At 43.4% G+C, this 12,412-nt stretch overlaps 1 protein-coding gene across 3 annotated transcripts in view; it reads left to right on the top strand.

Moving 5' to 3' along the window:
- slc9a7 (solute carrier family 9 member 7) overlaps positions 1 to 12,412 on the top strand; it is a 164,884-nt gene that overhangs the window by 71,814 nt on the left and 80,658 nt on the right. For all 3 annotated transcript variants that reach the window (XM_063054540.1, XM_063054538.1, XM_063054539.1), the window contains one exon: positions 8,519 to 8,596. In XM_063054540.1, coding sequence (XP_062910610.1) covers positions 8,519 to 8,596 — 78 coding nt within the window. The remainder of the gene's footprint in view (positions 1 to 8,518; positions 8,597 to 12,412) is intronic.

Raw genomic sequence — 12,412 nt, 5'->3', positions numbered from 1 at the left:
CAAACTTTATAGTGTAATCATTGCATTTATAAAGGAGTTATTGTATTACTATTTTGACACTAGGATATTATCACTGTTATTCTTCAACCATCTTGTGCCAACTTCATGGAAGTTGTAGGACCAGAAGATATTGGAGTAGAATTAGGCTATTTGGCCCATCACCTGCTCTGTCATTTCATCATGGCTAATCCAATTTTCCTCTCAGCCCCAATCTCTTACCTTCTCCCCATATCCCTTCATTCCCTGACCAATCAAGAATCTATCAATCTCTGCCTTAAATATACATAAAGACTTGGTCTCCACCTGTGGCAACAATTTCCACAGATTCACCACTCTCTGGCTAAAGAAATTCCTCCTCATCTTGATTCTAAAAGGATGGCACTCTATTCTGAGGCTGTGCCCTCTGGTCGTAGACTCTCACACCACAGGAAACATCCTCTCCATATCCACTCTATCAAGGCCTTTCACTGTTCAATAGGTTTCAATGAGGTCCCCTCTCATTCTTCTGAATTCCAGTGAATACAGGCCCAGAGCTATCACACGCTCTTCATATGACAAGTTATTCAATCTTGGAATCATTATTGTGAACCTCCTTTGAACCCTCTTCAGTTTCAGCACACCCTTCCATCAATAAGGAGCCCAAAACTGCTCACTATACTCCAAGTGAGGCCTCACCAGGGTTTTTTTAAGTCTCTTGCTTTCATATTCTCACCCTCTTGAAATGAATGCTAACATCACATTGCCTTCCTCATGATGGACTCAACCTGCAAATTAACCTTTAGGGAATCCTGCACAAGTCCCTTTGCAGCACAGTTTTTTTAATGTATTTTTTCTCCATTTAGAAAATATTGACCCTTTCATTTTTTTCTACCAAAATGCATAACCATACACTTCCAGACACTGTATTCCATCTGCAATTTCTTTGCCCATTCTCCTAATCCGCCCAAGTCATTCTGTAGCTTCTCTGCTTCCTCGGAACTACCTGCCCCTCCACTTATCTTCATATCATGTACAAACTTTGCAACAAAGTCATCAACTCCATCATCCAAGTCATTGACATATACTGTAAAAATAAATTGTCTTTTTTTACATAAACGAAGCAGTCCATGCCTGCATGCTGCAAGATCAAGATATTGCCACCTGGTAGCCATTGCCAGCACCACCAGCACCAACTCCAACAAGCGAGACTTTAACCGCCCTCAGTGATCAATCAATAGCACTGCTATTACCGAATCTCCTGCATCAATAACCTGTGGATCACCATTGACTGAAGCTCAATTGGGCCGGTTACATAAAACTGACACAGGTCAGAAGCTGGATATTCTGCAGAGTAAATTGCCCTTAACCCCCCCAGTACCTTGCCACCATCTATAAACCATAAATTAGGACCTTGGTGGAACAGATTGCATGCCCAGATCATTGCTGTGCCAACAACCCTGAAGAACCAAGGCAATAAATGTGGGCAGCACATTAACATAGCGGGTAGCACAATGTTTTGCAGTACAGGTGACCTGGGTTCAATTCCTGCCACTGCCTGTAAGGACTTTGTCTAAAGACCTACCAGATGGTAGGTTAATTGGTCATTGTAATTGTAAATTGCCCCATTATTAGGTTAGGGCCTGAAATAAAAGAAATAAAAAGAACTGGTCATTGACTTCAGGAAGTGAGGTAGAATACAAGTCCTATCTGTGATAACGATGCTGAGATGGAGATGACTGAGAACTTCCAAGTTCCTAGGTATCACCAGTAACTTGTTATGGCCAAGAAAGCACACTAGCGGCTCTACTCCCTCAGAAGGCTACGGAAACTCATTGTCCTTGTCCTTTCTTTTAAAACATATATTACAACAATTAGCCTGATAAGCTCAAGGACAACTTCAGTCCTACTGTTACAAAGTTCAAAGTAAGCTTATTATCAAAATACACATATGTCTCCGTACTCTACCCTGAGATTCACTTTCTTGCGGGCATTCGCAGTATATACGAGAAACACGATGGAATCGATGTCAGCTCTTTGGTCTTGCTGACGTTGAGTGCCAGACTGTGGGTGCGACACCACTTAACTAACTGGTATATCTCTCTGGTGCTGCTTTCCTGCCAAGGGTTTTACCCGTGATGGAGTGGGCTGTAGCTTTCCGTTCAAGGGCATTGGAGTTTCCGTACCTGGCTGTGACTCAGGGCACTTGAACAGAGCTCTTACATGTCGGTAACGAACTCTTGACCTCACAATCTACCTCACCATAGCCCTTGTCCACCCATGATGCACTTTCTCTGCAACGCCTCCCACTATTGGTGACATCCTTCTGACGTCCACTTTCCCCAAATCTTTTGATAGGTAGGTTTAGAATCAGATTTAATATCCCTGGCATGTCGTGAAATTTGTGGACTTCATGGCAACACTACAATGAGAGACATGATAAGTAAATATAGAGAAAAAAAACTGAGTAACATGAAATATATATCTATATTTATACAATAGTTAAGTTAAAATAAATAGTGGAAAATAACAGAAACAGAGTAGTGAGGTAATGTCATGGGTTCAGTGTCCAATTAGAAATTGGATGGCAGAGGGGAAGAATAAGGATTTCCCCCTTCATTCTTCTAAACTTCATCAAGTACAGACCCAGAGCTATTGAATGCTCCTCATACATTAATCCTTTCATTCCCAGTATCATTCTTGAAAGCCTTCTCTGGACTTTCTCCAACACCAGCATATCCCTTCTTAGATTTTGGAGCCCAAAGCTGCACACAATGCTTCAATTGTAGTCTGACCAATGCCTTATAAATCCTCAGCATTACATCCTTGCTTTTATATTCTAGTCCTCCTGAAAAGTATGCTAATGTTGCATTTGCCTTCCTTTTACCAATTCAACCTGCAAGTTACTCTTTAGTGAGTTCTATACTAGTCTCGATGAAGGGTCTTGGCCCAGTATGTTGACATTTTTTCATTTCCAAAGATGCTACCTGACCTGCTGAGTCCCTTCAACATCTTGTGTTGCTCTGAATTGCTCTGGATTTCCAGCATTGGCAGAATCTCTGGTATCTGAGTCTCCCAAGTTCCTTTGCATTTCTGCATTCACTCCCTGCTGAGAGAATAGTCTAAGCCTTTATTTGTTTAACCAAAGTGTCCTTCCCTTCACTATATTCCATCTGTTACTTCTTTGCCCATTCTCCCAATCTGTCCAAGTCCTTCTGTAGACTCCAGGGCCAGATTAAGCTAGTGAGGGGCCTGTAGCTTATGTTATAAAGGGGCCCTAAGTTTTAAAAATGCACATAAGTATTAAAACAAATTATTTACTTGCATAGTAAAGTAATTCAATTTTTTCATTTGCTATACAGGCAGATAATACGACAAGTGCCCGACACTTCAGTAATAGTATTACTTACATGTAGGTATCAATTTCAAATGTCAAAAGTAAAAACTACAATTTAAAAGTTAGATTTTCCGGATTTAACATGAGCAAATTTGTTGATGCTACTGGAAATGTCTATTTCACGCAGAAGTTCGTGTTCACTGCTCATTAGAGTGAGATTGTTCAATCTGTTTTGACCCATGGTGCTCCTTAGTTCATTTTAAATCCTTTTCAGGTTTGAAAATGAATGTTCTCCACTGCAGTTGGTAACCATGAGAGACAAACAGATGCACAAGGCATTTTCTACATTTGGAAAACATGACTCCAAAGAATTGTCAGTTATCAAATGGTACAACTGTAACTCTACAAGGTCTTGTTTGGCACCAATATGAGAAGCAAGATCAGTTTGCAACAGTTCAGTAAACTGCACAAATTCTTCATTAAGACTTTCTTCCAGATCTTCCAGATATGATTTAATAAGATTTAGTTTACGATCTCTTCAGGTGTAAATGACTGTAACTGATGAAGAAATCCAAAAACACCATTCATCTTTAGATAAGCTTTCTGCCTTTTTGACAGGGCAGAAATAAAGCTGTCAATAATGGCAAGAAATGTTCGGCTTTTAAATTTCTGAGAAGGCGTTTGACATTCAACAAGTGGGTCAAGAGTGCTGAAACCACTGAAACCATCATAACGCGCAATTTTGCTTGTGTTTTCTTTGAGTTTTCTGTTGATAATCTTCACACTTAGTCAGATCCTTGGCTTTTTGCTCAATGTCTGAAAAAGTAGATCGCACAGCTTGAATATATCCATGCAAGGATTCATAGAGTGCCCAAGCTGTTCTCAAGTCTTGGCCAGAAGATTGCAAAGAAGCACTGGTCATTTGAAAATGCTGTAATACTTGATCCCACAATATGACCATTATTCCTGTTTCCAACTTCATCACGGTTGAAAGTAGTCCACAAGCCTGTTGTCAACACTCTGCCTTCTGATCATTGTTATTTGAAATGTCATCCAAGACTTGTTTCATTGCAGAAAAGCTGTGTAAAAGTGCTTTTGATGCATCTGCACGAGCTACCCACCTAGTATCTGACATCCTTTTCACAATGGGCAAATGAGCACCACCATCAGATAATGCAGCAGCAAGGAGATCCCACCGATAAGTAGAAGCAGAAAAATATGTGTACAGGCTTTCTACAAATTGAAAGAAAATTAATTCTTCTTGACAACATTCAGCAAATTTAGTGAATGTGCAAAACATGGAATGTAATCTGCAAACTCATTCAGCTTTTTAATTCATGCTTGTAAGCCACTATACTTGCCACTCAAGTTGCTGGCATTGTCATACCTTTGACCACGGCAGTCTTTGATATCAATGTCATTTTCCTTTAAAAAGTCAAGTAAACTTTGAGTGAGCTGTTCAGCACTATGACCTTCCATATCCAAAAACTTCACAAATCTTTCTACTGGTCCAGACGGCAAAACATAGCGCAGTCAAAGTCAGTGGCGCACCTTCCAACGGCGTAACAGCGCACACTGCAGCGGCTTGGGAGCGTGGGAGATAGCACAAAGGTCACCACGACACAGCACGAGCCAACACACGCCTGCACACACATACCGTGCAGCAAGCAGCTCCCCCGACATGAAAACAACAGCGTTGCCAGATTGTCGTGAGAACACGGTGTGACACCAGGTTAAACCAGAGCCAATGGAGACAGAGTCGCAGTAAAATTGATCATTTACTGTTCACTCTTCCACATTGACATCGTTTGGTGAAAACTGTTCATAAAATAATGCAAAACATATTCAGTGTCTGTTTCATTCTATACACCACATTTGCATTGTAAATACTTGTAAGTAACCTCATCAACCGATGCTACTTTTAACAGAGTCCGCGTTACTATATTTACTTCAACTTGTCCGACCCGTAGCATATGCTACTTTTGCTACTAGGTTAATCCGGCCCTGGTGGACTCCCTGCTTCCTCAACACTATCTACCCCTTTACCCTCTTTGTATCATCTGCAAACTTGGCCACAAAGCCATCAATTCAGTCATCCAAATCATTAACATATAATTTGATAGGTAGCGGACTGAACAACGACTCACGTAGAACACCACTAGTCACTTGAAGCCTGCAGAAAACATCCCCTTTATTCCCTCTCCTTGTCTTCTGCCAGTCAACCAGTCCTCGTTCCTGTAATACCATGGGCTCTTATCTTGATCAGCAGCCACGTGTGCACTCCTTGTCAGAGGTCTATTGAAAATCAAGTATAAAACGTCCTCTGACTCTCATTTGTCCTGTCCTGTCCATTAGTTCCCCAAACAATTCCAAGAGACTTTTCCGGCAAGATTTCCCCTTGAGGAAACCAGCCTGACTTTGGCCTTCTTTATCGTGTGTCTTGAACTACCCCAAAAACTCATCCTTAATAATGAACTCCAACATCTGACTAACCACTGAAGTCAGGCTAACCGGCTTATAATTTACTTTCTTCTGCCTCCTTCCCTTAGAAAAGAGTGACATTTGCAATTTTCAGTAACAAACCAGACACAATAATGAGTTTGCCTATCACGTGTATTTCTCTATTAATCACCATTAGGCCCCCATGTTGCCACCTAGACTGCACAGAATTGAAATGCATTAGGATATCCAGGGATAAGAATGGTGCAATTTTACCTGCTCGTTCTGGGTTGATTCGGGCTAAGGCATGACTTTGGACAAAATTCTACTGAAGGATCATCGATCCAGAGCATTGACTGTTGCCCTCTGCAGGGATGTTCTTCCCTCAGACCTGCTGACCATCTCCCAGCATCTTCTGTTTTTTAAAAAAAAAACAGCTTAAGTTAATTTCTCCCCCTCTTCTTCTCTCTCCCCCCCCCCCCAACCCAGATAAGTGTGAGGTGGTTCATTTCGGTAAGTCAAATTTGCAGACAGAATATAATATAAATGGTAAGACTCTTGGCAGTGTGGAGGATCAGCGAGATCTTGGGGTCCGTGTCCATAGGACACTCAAAGCTGCTGCACAGGTTGATAGTGTTGTTAAGAAGGCGTATGGTGTGTTGGCGTTCATGAACCGTCGGATTGAGTTCAAGAGCCGAGAGGTAATGTTACAGTTATAGAAGACCTTGGTCAGACCCCACTTGGAGAACTGTGTTCAGTTCTGGTCACCTCACTACAGAAAGGATGTGGATACTATAGGGAGAGAGAGAGCAGAAGAGATTTACAAGCATTTTGCCTGGAATGGAGAGCATGCCTTTTGAGAATAGGTTGAGTGAACTTGGCCTTTTCTGCCAGCTGTGTCGGAGGATGAGAGGTGACCTGATAGAGGTCTTTAAGATGATGAAAGGCATTGATCGTGTGGATAGCCAGAGGACTTTTCCCAGGGCTGAAAAGGCTAACACGATAGGGCACAGTTTTAAAGTGCTTGGAAGTCGGTACAAGGTGGATGTCAGAGGTAAGTTTTTCACACAGAGAATGCTGGGTGTGTGGAATGCATTGCCAGCAACAGTGGTAGAGCCGGATACAATAGGGTCTTTTTAGAGACTCTTAGATAGGTACATGGAGCTTAGAAAAATAGAGGGTTATGTGGTAGGGAAATTCTAGGCAATTTCTAGAGTAGGTTACACGGTTGGCACGACATTGTGGGCCAAGGGGCCTGTAATCTGCTGTAGATTTCTATGCAAACAACAGGAATTCTGCAGATGCTGGAAATTCAAGCAACATACATCAAAGTTGCTGGTGAACGCAGCAGGCCAGGCAGCATCTATAGGAAGAGGCGCAGTCGACGTTTCAGGCCGAGACCCTTCGTCAGGACTAACTGAAGGAAGAGTGAGTAAGGGATTTGAAAGCTGGAGGGGGAGGGGGAGATGCAAAATGATAGGAGAAGACAGGAGGGGGAGGGATAGAGCCGAGAGCTGGACAGGTGATAGGCAGAAGGGGATACGAGAGGATCATGGGACAGGAGGTCCGGGAAGAAAGACGGGGGGGGGGAGTGACCCAGAGGATGGGCAAGAGATATATTCAGAGGGACAGAGGGAGAAAAAGGAGAGTGAGAGAAAGAATGTGTGCATAAAAAAGAGTAACAGATGGGGTACGAGGGGGAGGTGGGGCCTAGCGGAAGTTAGAGAAGTCAATGTTCATGCCATCAGGTTGGAGGCTACCCATACGGAATATAAGGTGTTGTTCCTCCAACCTGAGTGTGGCTTCATCTTTACAGTAGAGGAGGCCGTGGATAGACATGTCAGAATGGGAATGGGATGTGGAATTAAAATGTGTGGCCACTGGGAGATCCTGCTTTCTCTGGCGGACAGAGCGTAGATGTTCAGCAAAGCGGTCTCCCAGTCTGCGTCGGGTCTCACCAATATATAAAAGGCCACATCGGGAGCACCGGACGCAGTATATCACCCCAGTCGACTCACAGGTGAAGTGATGCCTCACCTGGAAGGACTGTTTGGGGCCCTGAATGGTGGTAAGGGAGGAAGTGTAGATTTCTATGTTTATTCCTCATTCCGGTTCCGCTCTCACCCCCTTTTCTAATCACTTGTCCATCTTCTCCCTCTGGCTCCTCTCCCCCTTCCCTTTCTTCCATGGTGCACTGCCCACTCCTGTCAGATTCCTCCTCCTTCAGCCCTTTACCTCTCCTACCTATCTCCTCCCAGCTTCTTACTGCAAACACTAGAAGTGGCCAAATAGCATTTAAAACGAAAGCGAGTCCTTGGACATCTTGCAGGCACCCGCAAAGCAAAGGGCCAAGAGAATCCATTGAAAAACCACACATAATGGAGGCCGACAGACATCCAAAGAGGACAAAGTGTGCAAATACGGTAGCAAAAAACAAGTAAAGAAACAGTACATAGAACATGAGCTGCCGAGTCTGCGAAAGTTAAGTGTGCAGGCGGCGGAGTCAGTTTAGTGCTGACGTAAGTAACTCAGGAGCCTGATGACTTCAGGGAAACAAGTGGGCTGGTGTGTTGCAGGGACTAGTATTTTACACTCATTCCTACGTGTACAGTGACAGTCTGATCTGCATTAGCTTTGCAGCTTGCTGTGGCTTTGGCCTTGAATGTTGTTACCTTGGGAATGCTGCAGTAATCCAGTGGTAGTGCTCTGAGAAGGGCATTGGTCTGTGACGTTACTCACACCCTTTTTTGTTGTTTTTTTTTCTAGGTAACCTTTGATCCAGATGTTTTCTTCAACATTTTGCTACCTCCAATCATATTCTATGCAGGATACAGCCTCAAAAAGGTAACCATCATTTTGGACAATATTATAACTGTCATAAATATTAGCTTTATTTGTTACATGAAACATACAGTGCGATGCGTCACGCATGTTAACAAACAACACAACCTAAGGATGTGCTGAGGGCAGCCTGTAAGTGTTGCCGTTGCCATGTTTCTCGTGCCAATACAATGTGCCCACAACATACTAACTCCAACCCGTACGGCTTTGGAAAGTGAAACACCCTAGAGGAAAAACAAACGTGGTTACGGGGAGAATGTACAGTGGCAGAATTACACCCGGGTTGCTGGTGCTAACCGCCACGCTATCCTGCTACACGGCAGCACTTGGCATCTTCGTTGTTTGCAGACTAGAAAGTGGATGAATTTTTACGGAGCCAAGTCAAATCACAGTTTCTCTTAATTCCGGAGGAACATTAAGTGAGAGTAAGTTGGCATAGTGATAGGACAAGGCTGGTTAAGCCAGGAAGTTCAGAGCTTCTGATCCTGTCCTGCTTTTGAATAAAGTGTCATTTTCTTGACTCTAGTAATACCAAAGGCAAATTTCTGTGCACCTTAGTCTTTGCATAGTCCCTGCACATTTCCAAGAGGAGTCTAATTATCTGGCACACTTAGTGCCTGGCTGACAGACTTCCTGGTCTATTGAATGCTACTGGTACAGCTGTTTCAACAAACTTATCACGTTTTTAAGATATTCATCATCATTATTATGTGCCATGTTGTGTGATGTGGGCGATCGTGGTCTTCCATCTGTCTTTAACCTGAGAGGTTCTAATGAGCTCTTCAAAACCTTTGCCTGTCCATCCCTTGATGTAACTCATGATGCGCTGTTGGCCGCGACTTTTTCTTCAGTCAGTTTTTCCCGCCACTGCAAGATGTTCGAGCTTCTCTTCCCTCAGTACGTGTCCCAGAAATCACAGCTGCCATTTCCTGATTGATGATATCAGCTCTCTTCTTATTCCAGCTTTTCGCAACACCTCCTCATTTGTTACGCTGTCCTTCCACGGTATTTTCATCATTCTTCTCAAAAAGCACATTTTTTTGCAGCTTCAAGTCTGTCTTCATTTTTGCTTTGATATTGCCCAACATTTGCTTCCATATGTTAGTGTGAAATGAACGTAGCAGCACCACAGTGAGTTTCATACCCATGCTTGTTATTCTTTAGTATTAAAAATTACACAGCTGAAAAAATATACTCTTTTGTGATGGAGAAAACAAGCTGCTGGAGATGATCAGTGAGTCAGGCAGCCACCGTAGAGGAAGCTAATGAATTCCTAACCTGCAGCCCTTTCTATCTTTCCACCTCTCTATTGCTAGATTCACCCTTCTCTGCCCCGTCTGACTCCATTTGCAAATTAACTCTCCTCACCTGGGTCAGCCTATTTATTACTAGCCAGTTCTTGCCCGTTCCCTCCCCCCTAACTCTGTAACCTCGCTATCCCCCCTCAATCTTTCAGATGAAGGGTCTTGGCCCGAAATGTCGTTTGTCCATTTTCCTCCACAGTTGGTACATTGGTTGAGAACACAATGTCACCCATGGCTCAGACAGCTTACTCAGATAATTTTCTGCTCCAGATTCCAGCATTTACAGTTTCTTGTGTCTCTGTTTTTCAGTGTAACAGTCAACTTCATAGGGATCACAAAACTTCAGGATTTCTGCATTGTCAGATAGAGGATTATTGGAGTTCCACTGTACATAGTTTGTGGTTCAGAAACCGGTCGTTCAATCGAATCTGTTCACACTTTGTCCCACGTCAGCCTTAACTTCTTTTTGTGGTGCCTTTGGTTATCATTTTTCTCACTTTCTTTTGGAACACAGAACACTACAGCAGTGCAAGAAGAACTTCAGAGTTTTGTACTTTGATAATAAATGAACCTTCAAAGCTCTTCAGCCCACAGTAGTGCCGAACGTTTAGCATACTCTGAGATCAGTGTAACCTTCAATATAGCCCTCTATTTATGGATCATCCATATGTCTATCTAAGAGTTTCTTCAATGCTTCTACTGCCACCTCAGGGAGGGCGTTCTGTGCACTCACCCTCTGTGTAAAAATAAAACAAAAAAAATAAAAAATCAACCTCTGACATTCCCCCTGTAGTTTCCTTCAATCACCAAAATATGAAACCTCCTTCTATAAGCCATTCCTTCCATGGGGGAAAAGGTGTCTGGCTATCCTCTCAATCTGTGCCTTTTATTATCATGTGCTCCTCGATGAAGACATCTCTCATCCTTCTCCGCATCAAACAGTAAAGCTTTAGCTCGCTCAACCTTCCCTCCTCTCTCAGCCCTTCCCCAACCTATAATGGGGCAACCAAAACTGAAGCCAATATTCCAAGTGTGGTCCAATCAGAGTTTTGCTGCAATTTCTCCATATTGTAGTTTGTGTCCTGTTCCAATTTGCCATTATGTGGTGGTGACCTGTTATCACTCTAGTTTTTTTTTTAAAGCCTTGCCTGTCACACATAGATTGAAATGCGTCATGGGGGCAGCCTACAAGTATGGCCGCGCTCCCAGTGCCAACATAGCGTGACCATAACTTGCTGACCCTAACCGTATGTTTCTGTAATGTGGGAGGAAACCAGAGCACCTGGAGGAAACCCACATGGTCATGAGGAGAACGTGCAAGTTCCTTAGAGACAGCGATGGGAATTGAACCCCCAACCTAACGATTGCTGGCACTGTAATGCGTTTTTCTCACCGCTGCATTAACCTCTCCCTTGATGAGTCTCTCTGCCCAGACCGCTGTGTTGTGTTCTTCTGCTACCGGAGAGGGGCCGATTTGGGGAAGGAAGCTCCTCAATTATTGTAGTAATGTACCACCCCAGGGGGCACATGAGGGGCAGTGGCATTATTGATGTGTAGGGAGGTAACTGAAAGCATTGACCATAAGATACAGGGGCAGAATTAGGCCATTTGGCCCATCAAGTCTGCTCCACCATTTCATCATGGCTGATCCAATTTTCCTCTCAGCCCCAATCACCTGCTTTCTCCCCTTGTCACTTTATGCCCCAACCAATTAAGCATCTATCAACCTCTGCCTTAAATCTACATAAAGACTTGGCCTTCACAGCTGCCTCTGGCAAAGAATTCCACTCTCTGGCTGAAGAAATTAACTATGGATGTAAAGAATGAAAAGGCATTGCATAGGTTATTTTTGTAAATGTTAAATTTGAATAAAGTTTATTTTGCTAATTAAAAATACCCCCTCCCCTCCCATTCACCGGCTGACTGGCTTTGATACCTGCTGTCGGGCCTTTGCATGGTTCTTTGGGATGGCTGAGTGTGTTTGAGAGTGTTCTCTCCTCTCTTCCCCAGTGTGACAGACAGAAAGTAACTACTCAGTGACTGAGAGCTGTACCCTCGGTAAGGAGTAGTTACCAGTGGAACGATGTCATCAGTGAGTCGCATGGTAATGTGCTCAGCTTCAGATTGTAGGTTCAAGCCTTGGGGGGCGCTATGGTAGCGTAGTGGTTAGCACGAGACTATACCAGGTTGGGGCGTTAGAGTCTGGAGTTCAATTCCAGCGTCCTCCTCTCCGTGAGCGTGTGTTTTCCTCAGGCGCTTTGGTCTCTTCCCACGTTCCAAAGATGTTGACGTTCCAGTTAGTAGATTAATTGGTCATTGTAAATTGTCCTGTGATTAGGCTGGTGTTAAATAGGTGGGTTGCTGGGCAGTGCAACCCATTGGGCCATAAGTGCCTATTCTGCATTGAATTTCTAAGTAAAATAAAGATAAATATATAAGAATTTAATAGTTGAGCTCCTAATCCAGGCTGAACTCTATTCCCCCCCCTCCCACCAACCATCCACCAATTCTGAAA

The sequence above is a fragment of the Mobula hypostoma genome, chromosome 7 (assembly GCF_963921235.1).
Source record: "Mobula hypostoma chromosome 7, sMobHyp1.1, whole genome shotgun sequence".
In the NCBI taxonomy this organism is placed as follows: Eukaryota; Metazoa; Chordata; class Chondrichthyes; order Myliobatiformes; family Myliobatidae; genus Mobula; species Mobula hypostoma.
The sequence above is the reverse complement of the archived record's forward strand: the minus strand, read 5'-3'. Positions and strand labels throughout refer to the sequence as shown.